This window comes from Crocodylus siamensis, chromosome 13, assembly GCF_052110815.1.
Source record: "Crocodylus siamensis isolate JL-2025a chromosome 13, ASM5211081v1, whole genome shotgun sequence".
Taxonomy (NCBI): Eukaryota; Metazoa; Chordata; order Crocodylia; family Crocodylidae; genus Crocodylus; species Crocodylus siamensis.
The window spans coordinates 27,657,381-27,676,525 of record NC_143407.1 but is presented as its reverse complement, the minus strand read 5'-3'; the positions used below and the strand labels follow the sequence as shown (position 1 = coordinate 27,676,525).

Below are 19,145 nucleotides of genomic sequence, written 5' to 3'. Positions count from 1 at the left end.
AGAAACGGAGATAGAAGGCAATTATAAAGTGCACATTTGTGAAACTGACTGATGGCTTTTCTAATTACAAGCAAAAATAGGAAAGTGGTGGTGGTGGGAGAATAGACTATTTTCTTTTCTGATGTCAATCCAATGCTTAAGAAGAGAAAGAGCTCCCCAACTTCTATAGATGGTGACTTTACAGTCATTTCCTAGTAAAATGGGCCAGTTGAAAATTAGCACTGAAGTCTCAGCTCTTGCTGCATAACGCCATGAGACTGACAGCCATTTACTTAAATATTTTTTGTCATTTCTTTCTGAATTACCAACCCTAGAGGGAAAACAAAGAGAGAGAGTGAGAAAGGGAGAAGAGGCAGATACTACACTAATGTTACAATTGCCAGTGCATCAACTAAAGTTTATTAAAGGTTGTCACTAGAGGACTCCTGGTTACATTCAAAAGTTAAGCTGTGTTTTGTCTACTGTCAGCGGGCTGCAGAGGTTGCCACAGAGATAAATGAAAGGTAGGACAGAGAAAAACTGTTGTGAGGGAGACCATTTTAAGGCTCTCAGTGGAATGAAAAAAATTGCTGGAGACAGAGATGGAAAAGGCCACTTTAATCCAGCCTGCTGCAGAATATCACTCAGCTCCAGCAAAAGGCTGAAGCTTAATGTTGTATCAACATATGACTAATCCCACGAGCTGCAATGGAACTACAAACCATGCTTAGATTTCAGCATATGCCCAAGTACTTTGCTTAGTTAAGCTTGACTGCTGAGAAACAGAGAAGCTATAGGAAAAGTTTAGTACGATGTCCTTACCAAACCACAAGCTAGGAACAAACAGGAGGTCCAAGAATGTCATAACATAGGCGTGCATATCAGAGCTGTGCCTCCCTCCCTGCAATATGTTAATGACTTTATTCATTTTGAGCTAGTCAAGAAAGTTATGCAGTTATACATGTATTCAGGGATTAAACAGAACAGAGGTCACATTATTTAGAACAAACTATGAAAAACAAGAAGCCTCCTGATCATTGATAAAAATCTGCACACCTCTAAAGAGAAGATTGACTGCAGTGCAGTTAGGGTCTAAAAATGGGACTTAGGGCTCAAGATCTAGCATCTGAAAAACATACGGTGAGCCGTGGGATGGTAGGACTTGTAATGTACTTGGTGTTGATGAGTGCTGCACTATTCAGGGAGCTTGGGGAAAATAGGTGTTTAATAGCTCTCTATTACTATATATAATTTATTTAGGATCAAACTGATAGTATAGCTCAAAAGACCATCTTGTGTTGCTGGAGAATTGGATGTGCAATCGAAATTCACAGTTCATCAGTGCTTCTTCAGATACCTGGCCTTTCTACCTAAAGCCCAAAGCAGTTAACATGTTGTCATCCTCAATGTGATAAATGTGTAGGATTCACTAGAAAGAGACATGTGTTCTGGATCATCGAAAATGCAGCTAGAATGTATTTGAGCAATCTTCATTTACATATGAATAGAAACTATCAGCAACATTTTTTTTTTAAACGTCCTGAGTGTCCAGCTTTATCATATTGTTTTCTGGGAGCGGCATAATGACATAAAAACTAGGCAGATGCCAGTCTTTCACTTTCGTTGTGATGAGGGAATGAGAGGGGGAAGGCAACCCTGTAAGAAAAAGAGCTCAGTCCATCCTAATGCCTTTCAGAAACACATAGCAACTAGCCTCCTGCCACTGCAGCCTGAAATGAAATTTGTTGATTAGAACGTCCCATATGATCTTACAAGTTTGCGCTGTTTTGCCATGTCATCTGCAGGTTAAAGTGCCAGGAACGTGGACGCTGTGTTCCAGTGTCAAGAAAATTGTTTCTGTCAAAGTGCAATTGTGAGAAAGGTCTCCTTCACCTGTGAAACAAGTAGATGAAACCACAACTGCTTGGCAACCGTGTCTCAGAAGGTACTTAACCTGCTCCTTAATAATAGCATTTCTGGTAGCTCTTGTTCAAGCCAGGCTTAAATTCATTGTAAAATGAAAAACTTTTGCTTGATTTGATAGAATGTGTTATACACCATCTTCAGTCAATAGCAGCTTACTTTGAAGAAAGCCTGAAGCTAGAACATCTTTCAAATATATCGGGCCTGTCAATGGAGTCACTCTTGTGTCAACTACTGCCACTACTCAGCCTAAAGACAGCTAAGTTCTGCAGTGTTATCTTCTCCCATTACTAGCTAAGGGGCAAACTTTTAGCTTATCAGCTGTCTTCCTGTATATCTGAGATGCTCAAGATCCTATGCATTTGTTTTCTGAACCACTGATCCAAATCAGTCAGGCATGGATTCAGACTTAGAATTGAAACAAGCCAGGAGGGGAATGTGGAAAGGCCAAATGTCAGAGAACAACTGGAGTTAAAAAAGGAAAAATGGAAAGAAAAAAAGAAAAGAATCAGGCATGTTATGGTTAAGGCAACGATTTTCAACCATGGCACTTTGGGATGCCTTATGATCTTTTCAACAGTGCCACAAGATGCCATGAAAGTTAGTGCTGTTGGATGTGCAAATGTGATAAACAATGATTTGAAAAAAGAAGCCATAGTGTAAGACACATTCTGACCTGTTGTGGTCTTTTGGAGATCTTTCCAAAAAAAGAAAAAAATCATAGACAAAAAAAAATGTGAAAACTAAGAGCTGGTATTTTTTGAGGGGTGCCTTGAGTCTAAAAATGTTTAGAGCCACCGCGTAAACGTCTTGGATTATACCTGTAGCTTCAATGCCATGCATATATGATTGCGCTTAATACATATAGATATTTTAAAAAGCCTGTTTAATAATGAGCGTTCTCTAGTTACCACGTGAGTAGGGTGAAGGCTACAACGTGTGACCAGTCAATGAAAGAAAACGTTTGAGGTTGCTTAGTTTAGTATGTTTTATTTGCTAGTTGAGAACTGTTCAACAAGAAACCCAGGCCAGGATGCATCTGTTTTGCCTGTCACTGTTGAGGATCTTGAGTAAGAGGGTAAGGACCGGTGTCCTAGATGGAACTGTTTGGCTTTCCATGTCTAGCTCCTTCCCCCCAGAGTTACTTCTTGTTTCAGCAGACAAACCAAGAATTAAATAGACAGCCACATTTTCAGATGTAAGATTAGATGCATGGACAACCTCAGAGTTTACATGTGATCTACAATGACATCTCCATAAGAAATTCCAAAAAACAAAATTATCCTTCCACAGCACCTCTCATGAGACAGATTTGAAGCACTTGGCAAATTAAGCCTCAATGCATTCCTAGAAGGGAGGTAAATATTATTCTCCTTGTTTTACCACTGAGGAAACCAGTGAGGTACAAGAAGGCTTAGGGACTTGCCAAGGTCACCGACAGATTTAGTGATAGCACTGGAAGCATCCTGGGATCACACAGCCTGGGCACAAGAACATTTCCTACCAGTGCATTTTGTCCACAAATGTTGTGGTTTGCAAACCTGCCACTTGCAACTCCATGTGGTGCTCTTACAGGGCCAGTTCAGGTGTGTGGTAGTTGAAAATTTAACCCCAGACAGATATAATTCAGTGTCAAACCCAGAAGAGTTCGGTGCAATGGGCAAAACTAAGGCGATGCAGCTTATAAGGACTCACATTTCAATGCAGAAGCAACATGGAGCACTCAAGCAACAGACACTTATTTCTCTCATTGATGGGTATGATAATAAAGATCTATTTTTCTTTTAATTTAAACTATGCCTATTTCTGCACCACTGACTGAAAAGGACAGTGAATTAAAGTGCACATAAAAGGAAATCATAGCCCTCAGCACTCATTCTCAAACACTCTCTTTTAAGTCTGTTTGATGAAGGGCTGCTATATTTTGTCACTAAGTGCAATCGACTCTATTATCACTTCTTTGTTTTGAACACCCACCTCAGAAGTCATTATATACTTGGCTTCTTAATGAGAATACATTGTTCTTAGCCAATAAATCATTTAAATGCCATCTGCTAATGAAAAAAGAAATTCAAAGAGCCAAATTCCCCCCACTCCTCATTGCATATTTTCCCTCATTTTATAATGTAAAAATAAAAGACATTTGTATAATCTGTCAAATGCAGCTTTCTTCTAGGGGAAGTGTGAACAGACCACAGAAAAGACCGGATTTGGCTGTGACTTAAAGAACCACTTCATGGCTCTTTAACCACTGGTTTGAAACAATTCAGCCAGCACGACAATTTTTTTTCACTGCTGCTTCCCTGGTTTGTTTTGGTTTTTATTCGAAAGAATATTTCAATGAAAGCAGGGTGACTGTGACTTTGTTTTTACTAACAATTGTTTAATAATTACACACCAGTCTCTCCCATTCTTTTAGTGCCTTTCATGCTGAAAACACTTTACAAAATCGCAGGCCAGATCCTGCTTGCCTCACGCGTACAAAAAAATGCTTTTGGCTTCTCTACAGCAACTGGGACTGAAGCCTGAGCTGCACTTAAATGTTTAACAGTACCAGTATATTGATTAGGCAGGGGATTTTTCTTTTTTTCTTTTAAACAAAATACATAAACCAGCAAAATCTACAGCATGACTGCAGTTTATGTAGGCATGGAAGTGGCTTACTCCAGAATACCTACTTGCCCTCTTGTCTGGACATACGCTACATTGGATAGAAATGTTTTTATACTGATGTATTGTGTCCATGCACTGAGGGCTGTACTTTTTGCTCTCTCTCTAGAGACACACACACACACTTTAATTTAAGCTTTAATTTATATGCGTGTGTTTGTGTTTATAGCAAGTAAAAAGATAGTACGTGTTTAAATTAAAGCAGCTCAAGTTTTATGAGTCCTACGTTGGGTCCAGTTTTGAAGTCTTTAGAAAAAGGTCCTGCTGGTTTCAGTACGACTCTTGCTTGAGTAAGGCCTTCAAGAGTTGGCACCGAGCAGGCTACGATTCAGCAAAGCTGAATTGGTCTTGTCAGGCTAAGTCCTATTCATTTCAATGAGACTTAAGCTTGTGCTTGAAGTGTACCGTATGACCAAACACTCTGCTGAACAGGGCTAGTTCCAGCGTTCAGAGGCCTGGGAAATCCTAATTCTAGAGGCTGCACCTCTGTCATGGCCTGTTCTCCATGAATTGGCCCAATCTCCTTCTGGTTAAAGCAGCCTGTCTCTGCAACTCCCTGTGGCAATGAGTCCCACAAGTTAGTCACACACTCCATGAAAAAATTCCTTTTGTTCATTTTAAACTCATGGCCCTTGTTCTAGTATCGCAAGAGACGGTAATAGTAAAAATCCCCCTTTACTTTATCCGAACTATTATTAAGTAGACTTCTCTCATAACCCCCTTGCTTGCCTTACTTATGCAAAGAAACTTCAGCTTCAGTAGAGGTATTAGGACTAAAGTCTGATCTACACTTAAAGATATGTCTTAGAGCAGGGGCTGTCAAAATACAGCCTGCAGGACAGATCCAGCCCACCAGGCCATTCTATCCGGCCTGTGGGGCCCCTCCAAAACACAATTATTACCAGTCTGTGGCTGCCCCCCTGAAAGCCTGCAGAAGATGGGCTTTCAGAGGTTGTGTACCACTGGGCTGGGCGGACTGTGCGCTTCCAGCTCTGTGGGGTTCCTGGTACTCCAGCTGGGAGCTGCATGGGGAGGCAGCGAGCGCAATGGCACGTGACTGAACAGCTGGGGAGTGGGGAAGGGGGCGCCTGCCTGCAGAAGTGGGAGGTCGGTGTGGGGGGGTTGGCACACAGCCCCTGCTGTTAGTAGCAGCAGTGGCAGGCAGTGAGCTCTTGGGGCGCTCATGGCCCATGGCAGGCAGAGCCCCCCGGTGGCATGTGGCTCTGGTAGAACCCCAGGAGCTGCACATGACGGCATGGAGCCATCCCAGCCCGCTGGTGCATGCCTTCAAATCAGACCGGGCTGGCTCCATGCCAGCACATGGGGCTCCCAGCACTGCAGACGGGACCTGCACACCATTGGGCCAGGCTGCCTCCATGTAGGGCTTCCAGCACCCCACAAATCCCTGACACATACCCCACAACCAATATATAATATTTTAGCTATTATACAATCACCACTAAGCAAATGCATGTAAATCAGGATGAAATTTTTTTTTTTAAATAAAATTAAAATACGTTAGTAGATGTTTCATATTTAGTATATGATTTGTTTTTGCTTTTTTTCCAGTTGCAAGATGACAACCCCCGCCCCTCCCCCAAAAAGAGCAACTTCCAGGGGTAATGGGCGGGACTTCTGGTGGCAAAGGTCAGGGAGGGAACTTCTGGTCCCAAGATGATGATCAGGGGGTAGGATACCTGTCAGGGGGCATGGCTACCCTTGCAATCTTCAACAGCTCACCGAAAGTCATTAAGCGACCCTCCAGCCAAAATAATTGCCCACCCCTGGCTTAGAGCCGCATTCAAGACACAGCATTCTCCACAATGTCTCAGATACTTTCAAACTTTGGATACCTTATCTCAGCATCTCTGTTAACATCATACCTGCTCTGACATACAACACAGTGATGGAGGTGTGTTCCAAAGTTCATGAAAATCAATGAGAGTAGAGGCAGAATCTGATCCTGCAGTCATCATCTCTAAGTGCAAGGACAGTCTTTGAAAAGTGGAAAGTCCTTGAAACACTTCAGAGCACAGACACCTGGAGGTAGGTTGGAATTTGTCTTAGCCAATAAATCAGCGTGGTCTGCTACTAACAGCTATTTCCAATAATTAAAAGAAACTGCTAGTCCTAGCCATAGCCTCCTGAAGGCGCTTCACAGTATAGGCTGCAGAACTCTTTAGACAGCGAGACAAACCTGTTACTCTTGCTAACTCAGACAGCGTTATAATTATCAGATTCCCTTATTCTCATGCTTTGCATTAAGTTCCACAATATTAAAAACGACCAGGCACCGAATTACGTATTAAATGCATAACGCAGACAATCAAAGATGCAACAGCTCTGAACTATCCAAACCTCACACTGAGCTTCCTGTGCCATGGGGTATTTCTGTGAAGCTTAGGAGCTTAAAGCATCCCTCTGGTGAGAGAAGTCACTTTGTATAAGCAGCAGGGGGTAGGGTATTTTGCCTTCCCAACGGTCTTGTCAGCCTTGCTCAGTTTACAAGTCAAAGTCGTCATTAGCTGCTTCATCTCATTTAAAAATCAATTTAAAATTAAAATCAAGACCGTCGGCTACGTTTTGTTTTTCCTTGTGGCCTAAAATTGTCCCTGAAAAACTTGTCACTGAAAAACAAATACAAAAGGAGGGAGGTGAAAGGTTTTGGTAAAATAAAAGTTCTCTGAAGCTGGCAGAAAACTTAATATTTGCAGTTTAACCTTGGGGCACGTGAAAAAAGATCAGATAACGCAAGATCCTGACCCAAGGCTTCCCTTCATTCTATGAGCTGATCTTTCTTGAGTTGTTAATAATAATAATAATAAAAACCGACTTGTTCCCATACCACCACCGCCTCCCCCAAATGTCTTCACACCTCCATTTCATATCATTCCAGTCATGGCTGGAAGGAAAAGTACTGGCCCGTTTGGAAGTAAGAATCATATTAAAGGAGGAAGCTATATGAAATATTCATTGAAAAGTTTAAATGTGTAGGGCCTTATAAGGCCTCTCCGGCAACAGTAAAACATAATGAAATCATGCCTGAGCCTGCAAGCAAGTTCTCTTCTAAGCCTGATAGAACTGAAGGGTCTGGGTCTGACACTGTATATTCTGAAACCAATGGGATTTTTATCATTGATTTCAGTGGCTACAGAATCAGACACCAATGCAATGCCCAAACACAATATAAGTGCAACTGTTTTTAAAAATATCCTTCCATTTCCAAGAGAAGGGGCTTAGAGAAGAGTGTTTACTGTGAAGGTCCCTCAGGTCTGCAACTGGCTGCCCTCGTGTGCTGAAATAATCCGGATTTATTAACCTTCAGGGCACTCTGCAGTGCAAATCTATATGTGCAGGCTACTACAGAGGTAGGATTTGGAAGGGTAGACTGCTTCTGGGAAAAGGACAGGGTTTTGAGTGTAGTTTAATTTTCTTTTCTTTTAAAATATTTTATGGAAAGCGTGCACTGACTTTTGGATAGATGCCCCCCCGCATCCACAGTTTTTTGTACATATGTCTATAAATTAATCAGACCCTATCTAACTGATGGGCAGTTGTCACTGCATTCATGCATCTTACCTAGTGTACAAGCAAACACTTGCACAAATATCTTTTTTCCAGACATACCATTTGGGGCTTTCAAAAATGGGTTTCAGTGTTGTACTAAGTCTGGCTCCTGTTGAAATCAAGGAGGGTTTTACTGTTGAATTAAGTGACACAGAATCGGACTAGTGCAGAATGCTTCCAAAAATCTCACCGCTTTTTATGCGAGAATAAAAATCTAATTGCAGTTTGCATGATCCCATAAAAAGGCATCCTTAAAAAAATGCAAGATTATGTGTAAACTCATTTTCCACAGTATTTTTGGGCTCTGTGCAAACAATAAGCATCAAGCAACAGGAAACAAGAAATACTCACAATAACTTGACCTAGTCTTACAAAGTCCTAGCAGTGTCATCTGAACTTAACAGTCTGCATAAAGTCAGAGTTGCTAGATGTCTTCTGATAGAAATGCCACACTAAATACTCAAATGTTTCTTAAAATGCTCATAATAGTTCAAGCAAGCTTGCCTAAAACTATCTATTGTGGTTCTGATGTGCTGCCGCAGTAGGTTAATCCCCGAAAAACTGAAGATGCAGCACAGAAGTGAGTTCCCCAGAGCCTGAAAACTCACTTGCGATCATAATGCATGACTACAGGAGGTTATTTTGGAGAAGCAGACTGATAGTAAGGCCAATCTAAAAATATGCACTCATTCTGTGCAAACAAGCACTTCAAACTATAAATGACGCCTGGAATATTTCTCAAAGGTTAGCCTGGCAGAGGAAAGAACACACAATAAATGGGGATATAGCTGGCAAAAAAATCTTCCCCAGGAATGAATCGACACAAGCTCAGTAATGAGCACAGGCCATTATCATCCAACGATGTCTGTCTGATGCATTAGGAAAGAGCATGTAGACTAGAACCCTAGCTCCTGATCCAACAATAGTGTGACTTTCAATTGACTTCATGATCATACATATTTTCACACCTAAAAAATCAACATAATGGGAGCCATGAATATACTAACCCAATAGATGGCAATTTCAGCAGAAGGGCTATGGAATGGGTGAACATAAAGACTGGAAAATCTTTCTTTTCCCAGAGATGGTCTTTAACAGTGGTGCACACATTTGCTGAGAACTGCCAAAAACCTAACTAGCATATGAAGTGGAGACTCCACCTTCATGTACAATCAGCACATTACTTTTTACGCTTGTTAAATTCACTTTCACAGCATAAGATTAAAGAGAAAAATAAATAGGAGAAAAAACACTAGAATGAAAAAAAAGATTTTTTTTTAATAGAAAACAATTTAAAGGCAGCCAATACATATACAGCCCCCACTAACCCTGGCACAGGGAGCAAACATGAGTTCTCCATATTACATAGGCTCCATGACTGATGCAATAACACTGAAATAAGCACAGAGTCTAAGTGCTACAGTACTGGCAGTGCTCAAAGTCAGGCACCTACATCGCCATACTTTGTTCCCACTCCTGCATCTGCTATCTGTTAAGGTAGCCTACTGCCTGGGTGCAAGTTTCCACAGACTTTCCAAGATCAGGAGAGCGGCAGCGTAAGGAAGGCATTGGGCAATGAGGATGTATTCTAGCTTAGGCAATCAAAATAAGTTGTAAGGGGTTGAGTGCCTGCCACTTGCATGGACTTCAGTCAAAGAGGGAGTATTGGTCACAGAAAGCTTTAGAGACAGTAAAATCTTGTCCCCACAGAAAACAATGGCAAAGCTCCCAATGATTTGGGGATGGAGGACAGTAGGATTTCAATTTGTATATTTAATTATGTCTCTAGTGTCTTACACTTCTCCCTTGCAACACAAGGCAACTTAACTGGCTTAGACAAGTACAATATCCCTATAGAACAGAGGTGACCCACCCTGTGGCAAGTGTTCTACAAGTTAAGTCCCACCCCCTCAGGCTAGGGACAGATATTCAAAACCCTGAGCCTGAATTGATTCAATCTTTGCAGGTTAGTCTAAATTGGCTAGGCTAAACCTGTTTGTAACCATACAGACATCCCCTCTGGACTGAAAAAAATGCAGACACATGCCTGCAGTGGCTCAGGCTTGAAGCTGGGGGGTGCTACAGCAGCCCTCTCTCTCCCTTCCACAGTGCTGAGCTGAGGGGCGGGGGGTGTGGCCAGGCACTGCCAGGATGCTCTGATTAGGGAGAGGTTCCCCCTTCTGACCAGCCCAGCAAGGAATTGATAACACACTGTTTATCACCCCATTAAGAAAACACCAGAGGGACGTTACCATCTACTTGTTGATTCTGCCTTTGTCCCGTCTGCCACAGCAAGGACAGTAGCCAGCATGTGGTCTGCTAGTTAATTCTGTAAATCTGTGTAAGGCAGAGGGGTCGGGGGAATCTTTGCTCAAAGGGGGAGTGGGGAGCAGAAGCCAGGCAGAAGCCTGCAGTCTTTGCTGGGGCTGCAGCCAGGGAGCAGAGGGGAGGGGTCAGCCCTGCTGTGAAGCAGACAGCTCTGCCCAGCCCAGAGAGCATGCCAGGATGCAGGGGGAGTCTGGCTTAACTTAAACAGCAAAGGGGTCTGGGACAGACATTGCATAAACCGGTTTGACCCAAATCAGTTAAGTCTGATACTACATTCAACCAGGTTTATCTCAAACCAGTTTCAGTCAAACTGGTTTCTGTGCACCAAACATCTGTTTTTGTTACAGGCTAAAACCAGTTTCTGATCATTGTAACTGGTTTATGTGTAATGTCTGTCCCTAACCTCAGAGTGCTGCGCTGATTTCCTCCCTCAGAGGTATTCCTGACTGCATTTGCCCCTAGATATTAGAATGCAGACAGGGGGCTTGAGCCTCTGGCTGCAGCTGCAGAGAGCAGACAGGAGAGGGGCTGGACTCTGTTGTGAGAGGTGGCATTACCAAGAGCCAGATTAATCTTTCTCTGGCCCTGCAACTACCGGAGATTGAAATGGAGAACAAGGGGATCCAAAGCTATGAATTCACCAGTGGCTCTGGGGTCAGGGAAGGGTTAACCTGGCATCTTCTCTAGCAGTAGCATCCTGTGCATATTCTGCTTGCTATCCGCCATACCTCCATTCTGGCACCTGCCTTTACTAAGCTTCTGGGGCTCAAGTGATACATACAGCACTTTTCCTCTGCCACTTGGGACGTGCATGCCATAGGCTGGCCACCTCTGCCGTACAGCACTGGGTGGTCATGTGGTTATAGCACTAGACTAGTACTTGGGAGATCTGAATCCAACAAACCACATTTAAGTTGGGTTCCATTCCTGGCTCTTTATACTACCTGCTGGGTGACTATGGGCAAGTTCCTCAGTGCCATGGTCCTCAGTTTCCCTATCTATAAAACAAGGATGATGATAATGCCTTCCGCTGTCAGTCTTTTGAGCTCTATAAGATCTGGATATCATTATTATTACTACTCCCAGGTCTGCTAATGGCTCCCTGTGCATCTTTGGATAAAATCACTTAGTTTCTCTGATCAGAACTTTCAAGAGACATCTTTGGGGATGTGATGAACACCTACCCTCTCAAAATGATGCCCTGTTAAGTTGTCTGCTATTATGGCAACAAACAACTGGGAGGCACACAATATAACATCACTACTAAATTTTTGAAAATCTGATCCCATGTGCCACCTGCACAATGGAGACAATACATATTTCCCTCCTGCAGAGGTGTGTTGAGAGGAGAAGTCCATAAACACTCGTGGGGCAGCCAGGTCCTGTGGGGATGTATAGCTAGGCAAATACATTCATAATGGACAACGGCCACGGTTAGGTCTTCTTGTGACAAAACCCCTCCAAAGTTTCTACTGTCTTGTGATCAAATCTCATCAGCGATCCCCCTAGGTGGCACACTTCTGATGAGCTTTGGTAAAAAGAAATCTTTTAAATGAACCCTTGCCTGTCTCTTAAGCTAAGAAAATTGGAATGTTATATATAACAGCTGCAACAATATCAGCTAACATCCTAATCTTCTAGCTGCTTCGTAATATATTCGTAATATATGCTAGGCCATTTGAATATTGCCCTCTGCTTGTCATTCCTGAGCCATCCCCTGAAACAAGCTTTTTTAGCTCACTTCCATTAAGCAGACATTTTGCTAAGTAAGTAAAGGGATTCTTCAGCAGTATGTCTGATGTCAGATGGAATTGATCTGTCCAGTCGAGTATAGAAGGTACACGGAAATGTCTGGAAATTCCATTGCATCCATTTAGGAACAGCATGTTCACAACATTGTCAACAGACCTGCAGACCCTCCAAGAGATTTTATTCCCCATAGGGGGCTCACGTGTCTAAAAACCATGACAACTTCAAGTCTAGTTCAAGCAAGCATTCCTATTCAAGAAGGACGCTTAACTTGAAGCATCTGCTTGACTGGGTTTTTGAGCAGGCATAGATTTAAGGGTGCATTTAACTGTTTGCCTGAATCAGTGCCCCAGAACTGAAGATTTCCTGCAAATGCACAGAAGATAATAAACTAGGAGTCCATCATGCATGGACTATGATCAGCCTGTCCGGTCATAAATCTTCTAAATACCAGTAATTTATATAATGGGTTTCACTGAGTACTAATCACTGAGCTGACTTCCGTGAACTCAAGAACTCAGAGAAGAGAAGCTGGTCCCTTTCAAAACAGCCTCCTAGTTGGGCTAAAGCAACTACCAGGAGATGAGAGTCCTGCTATGGGGCACTCTGCCAGGTATGAGATTAATTTTTTGAGTACCACAAGAAACTGAATTTCAGCTTTGGAATGTGCTGCTTCCAGACGAGGTGATCAATCAATGATTTCACACCATTTCCAAATGACCTTTTGGTGCTTCCCATGGAATATAAAGGGTGTTGATTTTGTCTGATTTGTTTTCTATGCCTTATTAGCTTCTCGGAACTTTTCCAGGGCCTTCATGACCGAATACGGTCCATGCATAAATACGAACTACTCCCCCAGAAGAAGCAAATCACGAGATCTAGAGTAGGCCACAGGTGATAGTGTTAAGGATCCATAATTGTGAATTACAGGCTTCAAATTGTGGCTGTTCTAATTTAGATGTGATCATTATATTGTAATCAGGATTTTGAGAGAGGAGGTCAAAAACAACTGTGTTAAGTCTGGCACAGAAACTCTATTTGTGAAATGCTTGCATGCATAAATAAGCACCAGGAGTCAGGACATCTTTATGTAACAGTTTCTTAACCATTACAGGAAGAAACATATAGGGCAAGGTATTTTACAGAGTCTAACAAACTGCTCCTGCTGGTCATTAAAAGGGCCTTTTTCCTTGTAGGGAAATTATTGCAGTAAAATAGGAGAGTGGAGCCAAGTTGAGATTTGGTCATATTTTATAGGAGTTGCATCAGCTCTCTTTGCCTGAGTAATTATATCTTGTGAATTATCCATGAGAAAAAATGATCTCCAAATGCAATCCCACAGCTGTCTCCAGCTTCTCTGCTGCAGATTCTGTAGGTCCAGGCACACTTGAGCAAGTTAGAACATCCTCTTTTTCATGCATAGTATGACTGGGTCTCTTCAGGGGACTGTCAAAAGCCAAGCATGACGAAGGTATAAATTTGAAAAATAATTCTCCCCTAACTGCATTCTTGTTCCTCTGTTACAAAAGGCCTCCTGCCTCTAAAACAGACAAGAGGCTGTTCATCTAACTTTGCATCTTACAGTTTAAGAATTTCTCATCATTCCTTGCTTAATTACATGGAGGAACACACTGCTATTTCTTTCCAGTAAACATTGTCATCAGCTGTGTACATGTTGCAGCACTGAATGACAAAAAAAACAATTGCAGTAGTTTGGTCCTGGTTTGTATGCACTTACACAATATAATGGAAAGAGGCAGTATTTCTCATTAGCTTGTGCTATGGACACTACCCATTTATCTCTCTCACAATCCTTCCCCTAATGCAACATAATAATGTTATTTTAGCAAGTTGTTAAATTATTGAGGAGATTGTGTCTGTTTTGGAAGCTCTTTTCCCTGTAGTTATTTGAAGGCATCATACCCTATAAATCCATATTCTCATAGACCCTTTCATCACCTTAGTGATTCCACGCCTCACAGACTGGGAAATCAGTTCCTTTGTCACTGGAGTCTCTAATAAAATAAAGAGAATTCATTATACGCTCTTGCTACTGTCTGCCCGGTCTTTAGTGCATCGCCATTACGATTCTCAGATCACGGCTCTTTTGCTTAGTCCTCATTAAGTTTCTTGCACAACAGCAAATGCGGTCATCTAGATTCTAGGACTATAGGAATTGTCAAACTTGGTTAGTTCCGTGGAGCTTCTTGAGGCTGCAGCTCCATTCACAGTGCTCTCAGCTGGGCTAATTAACCTGGGCACAGGGCCACATGAATGTGGGTACACTTCTTCCAGTTCAGCAGGAGGTAGCACGTGAAGAACAGCATGGTGTTTGTAAGCACAGTGCTGCCTGGCACGGCTTTGTTTGTGGTTTGGATGTGCCACGGATGCCACCCTTCAACAAGAGCTGCACCAGCTTCCTTAGAAGAAGGTGTAAGAGTCTGGAAATGAGCAGAGGTGGAATAATTTACCTCCCATGTTAGGGCTCAGTCTGATCTCTAAATCTTAGAGCCTGGTTAAATCCTGAAGCCTGAGGCTTAATATCATCAACTTCACAATTTCAAATTTTTTTTTATCATTCAGACATTTTAAGGCTAGAAAGGATCGTTATGATAATCTTGTACTGACGGTCAGTACAACACAGCCTGAAGAACCTCATCCAAGAATTGCTGCCTCAAGACTGTAGCTTCCATGCAGAATATTCTCTCTCTTCTACAACAAATAAGAAAGCACATGGAGCCTCCAACTACTTGCCCTAAAACACTGCTGCACAAAGCCTCTGTACTCAGGAGATCCATCACATTAGCTCAAGCTATTCTTCATATCCATGTAAGGCTCCAGCTCCCTTTGTGAATCTTGTTATGTTCCTGGCCTCCAAGACCTGCGATGGGGAGTTCCATACTTGTGGACTCTGTCATGCCAGGGTGCCCTACTCAGCTTACCTGACTTTGTGCCAGTCATTCTCTTATTTAAATGTCAGAGAAGCATCTCCATCAGCAGTATACAGGTGATCAGATTCTCTCCATCAACAGTATTAGGAGTGCTCAGACTGCACGTCAGTGGGAGCTACAGCGTATCTAAGCAGTAGCAAGAGCAGGAAAAAGCAGGACCAGAAGCAAAGCCAGAGCAGAGAGGTCTGTTCTGTCCTAACCTATTTTTAGAAGCAGTATGTGAATTGCTTAGCAGGGCTACAGTGGTCCTGCCAAGCAATTGCTTTAGGGCAAGACAGCAAGTGAATAGCTGAATTCCTGACTCACATGGAAGTCAATTCCTAAAGAAGTAGTGGGCAGCACAGGGAGATGTGACAAGCCTGCCAAAACTCCCCCTGTCTCTGTTACAAAGACAGACAGCACTGTCCCATGTCTCAGGCTGATGCACTGGGGAGCATGTTTGACTCCACTTTCTCCATCGCACAGCACATTCACTCTTTGTCCAATTTGCCTCCAAAATGCAGCCTTCTCTCCCAGCCATATCTCATCCATCCATCACCATTGGTTCCATCTCAGCTGCTTCAACCTGCCTCCCTGATACCTGCATTTGCAACTCCTTTCCCACCCCCCATCCTACTCCCATCCACTCCACCCAATCAAACTTCAGCTTCATTTCCCAGAGATTTTCCTTCCCTAATGCTCTGACTATGGATGTGATAGTGCTTTGGCAGACCAGTAAAGCCTCTCTGCTGCAGAACAAATTAAAGTGGCACACACATGACCCTCTCGGCTTCTTGGAAATCAGGCTGGACAAGCAAGGGAAAGCATAGTTTCATACTATGAAACTATGAAACTAAGTCAGATGACAGCTTCATCTTCCAATGCGATAACAAAATGCATAGAAAGTGTCAGCTTGATCCTGAGCAAGAGGCTCAGGAAAGCACCAGTTGGTTACAACTCATATGTACTGAAGGGCATCATAAGCTGGTGCTGAAGTCAATCCTGTAACCCCGGTATATGCAGTACCGTGGCAAGGAAATCTGGCACCCAGGGCAAACCCCACAGTGGCAGCCTGCCCTCACCCTGAGCACAGATCCAGGGGCCACCTCCCCCACCATGCTTGCCTGGGAAAGCATGCAATGGTGGGAGCTGCCCTCCCTCCATCCCCATGCCCCCCCCCCAAATGAGCCACTTGCAGCTTCATCCTGTGCCCTGCCTTGGCTGAGCAGTGCCTGTTGGTGCCCCTTTGCTTTGGCACCCACCCTGCTCACCCCCCTTGCTACGGCACAGGGTATATGCTTCCACGATGGATGCTTGAGCCCAGCTCAAGGCAGCCACATCATTCTTTGAAAACAGGGCATTAGCATAAGGCACCATCAACAACCAGGTACATTGGGGACACCTTCAAAGGCATATATGTGGGGCTTAGGTACCCAACTCCTACTTAAAAAAAAGTCACTGAGAGTTGGGGTTCAACTCACATTTGTTATTTTCTGCTAGCTTTTTTTCCAGGTCTATCACATCAATCATTCTGGAAATAGTGTACCCTACTAACAATCCCGTTAGCTCTATTATTCCAAGTTTCAGGCCAGGGAGACCATTAGATCTTCTCATCTCATTTTCTAAATAACATAGGCTGCTATATTTTACCCAGTTACCTTTACATTGAGTGCAATAACTTGAGTCTGACTGAAGCACGTGATGTATTTTGCTAAAGCATATCTTCCAGAAAGGCAGCCAGTCTTCAAGAGATGGAGAATCCACCAATTCCTTGGCTGTTTGTTCCAATGGTTAAACACCCACAGTCATAAAAAAAATTGTCCCTTATTTATCATTTAAATTTGTCTGGCTCCAGCTTCAGCCATTGATTCTTGTTATGTCTTTCTTTACTAGAACAGTTTTTGCTTGAGACAGATTTTGTGAGGACAAACATCTTTAGTGTAATAGCCTGATCATGTGTTGGTCAGCAGGGATTTAAAACCATATTTATAGATGAAAGATTAAACACTTGGATCTTCTGTGCTGGAGCTTAGGAAAAAAGTATATCTTTTTTCATGGCTACATTTGTAAATTCACGTAAAACAAGCCTGGGAGTAAAATCCTTCCATGTTTTAGTCCGTTCTAAAAGAGCAACATGCTGCACTAAGTAAATACACACCTGCAGTTTCTTAGAAATTATCTGACAAATTTCATTATATAAAAAAAAAAATTATCTAACTCCTTTTTAAGTTCAAAAGCTAACAGTATGAATGAATCACTTTAAGTAAAGCTATCTACTTATCTACAGTTCATTGTTCTGAGCTTGTTTCATACAAGAGGCCCTGATCCTGTATCCATGCCTGTAGCTGCTACTGTCCTTTTACTTGCACAGTGAAATACAGTCCTTCACCACAGTAACATCAGAAAACACACACTCATGTCTCACTTGATCGGATTATGATCAGGACCTCAGAATTGTCCCCCTCCATCACTCAGTCATTCCAATTAACTGGTTTTTCTTGGTGGATAGACATTTCCCTGGTTCTACAACATACCTGATTGGCAGCGAAGGGTCCCCAGCATCCCACCAGTCTTTGGGAGGGCTAATGTACATGCACCACAACTCCCAGCTGTATCCATGGGCAGAGTTCTCATAACGTTGTACCTCAAAGTTGTCCTGCTTTATGTTGTCGATAGAGGGAAGAATAACTCTTTTCCTGTTTTCTTGGATCCGTGAAAGAACTGGCTCAGCCCTAAGAAGGTGAAAAAGGAGGGTGCAGGAAAGGGACATCAACTTCTTTTACAGCAAAGACAGACCCTGTAGTATCTGAGCAGCCCACATATCTCAACTGTAATAGTGACACTTCATGCAGGGAAAGCAAATGCAAATTATCTGCTGAAGAGCACAAAGTCATACACCAGTTCAATGAAAGAGCAAAGATATAAACTGGAGAGTCCCTCAAAGTGTGGCTTACAATGCCATGCCTAACCCAGTAGGCAACTTTCTTATAAACATACCTGGAGAGTAAGAATTGAACTAAATAACCCAAAGGAAAATGATTTATATTACTAAAATGTAAAACACTGTAGCATTGTTAGCCATCAGGGAGAACTTTAGGGGTTTCAGGGCTTCCACTTCATGAGATTTCCCACCTGGGAGAAGCCTAGACCCAACAACGATATGGAACTGTTATTAGCTGGATGACAGGATACAGCTACTATATGTGGAATTCAAGTAGCAGCACAAGCAGCCCAAACATGCCAGGATCTCTCTTACACAATTGACATTTTTTATGCAGAATCCACCAGCCCAGCAGAGACTCTTACAATGCATGCAAAGACAATTTTACAAACTAAGATGACTTTAAATTGTAAGAGTATTGAAGGAGTCTCCAAAAGTGGAAACAATTTCTTTGTGTTGAGACAGCACATTGCAATGGTTTGATGTGTTACAAAGTTCTATCAGCTATGAATTATGTTGTGTTTTTAAAATGTATTTCCATGTCATTTTAACCAAGAAGGCATGAAATCAGGAAGTGTGGTGCTTAGGGATCAGGTTTTCAATGCTGCCTGCTTAAATTCACCTACATAGGTAGTACGCGCAAAGCCAATATTTACATATGCAGAATGGGTAATTACACACAAATGCTCAATTGGGAACATAATTACCTACTTTGCACATACAGGTGAAATTTCTGCATGCCCCACTGTGCATGCATATTTTTCTGGGGAAAATTTAGAAAGTATATTCTGAAGACTTGCCAGGAGGTACTAAAGTTTTCAGTGCATACATCTAAATTGCTCTTTAATTCCTTTATTTGCTTCTATAAACAGTATTTGCTCTGTGTGTGGAGTGTGTGGGGGTGGGTGGGTATGGGGGGGTGTGTGTGTGAGCGCACGTGTTTCCCAACTTGGGATTCACCCTCCTCCTTCTTCTATACTTACTTCTGAAAATCTCTCTCTAAATATAATAAATTATAACTAAGTACATAAAAGGATGCCCTATTATCTTTTCTTGAG

The 19,145-nt window shown here is 42.5% G+C and overlaps 1 protein-coding gene across 5 annotated transcripts in view; it reads right to left on the bottom strand.

Moving 5' to 3' along the window:
* The window catches only part of GALNT17 (polypeptide N-acetylgalactosaminyltransferase 17), a 339,030-nt gene that overhangs the window by 174,287 nt on the left and 145,598 nt on the right, over positions 1-19,145 (bottom strand). For all 5 annotated transcript variants that reach the window (XR_016439053.1, XR_016439051.1, XM_090026684.1 and 2 more), the window contains exon 5: positions 17,681-17,878. Coding sequence is in view for 3 of the 5 variants with exons in the window: in XM_090026684.1 (XP_089882810.1) it covers positions 17,681-17,878 (198 nt within the window). In the remaining 2 variants the exon portion in view is untranslated. The remainder of the gene's footprint in view (positions 1-17,680; positions 17,879-19,145) is intronic.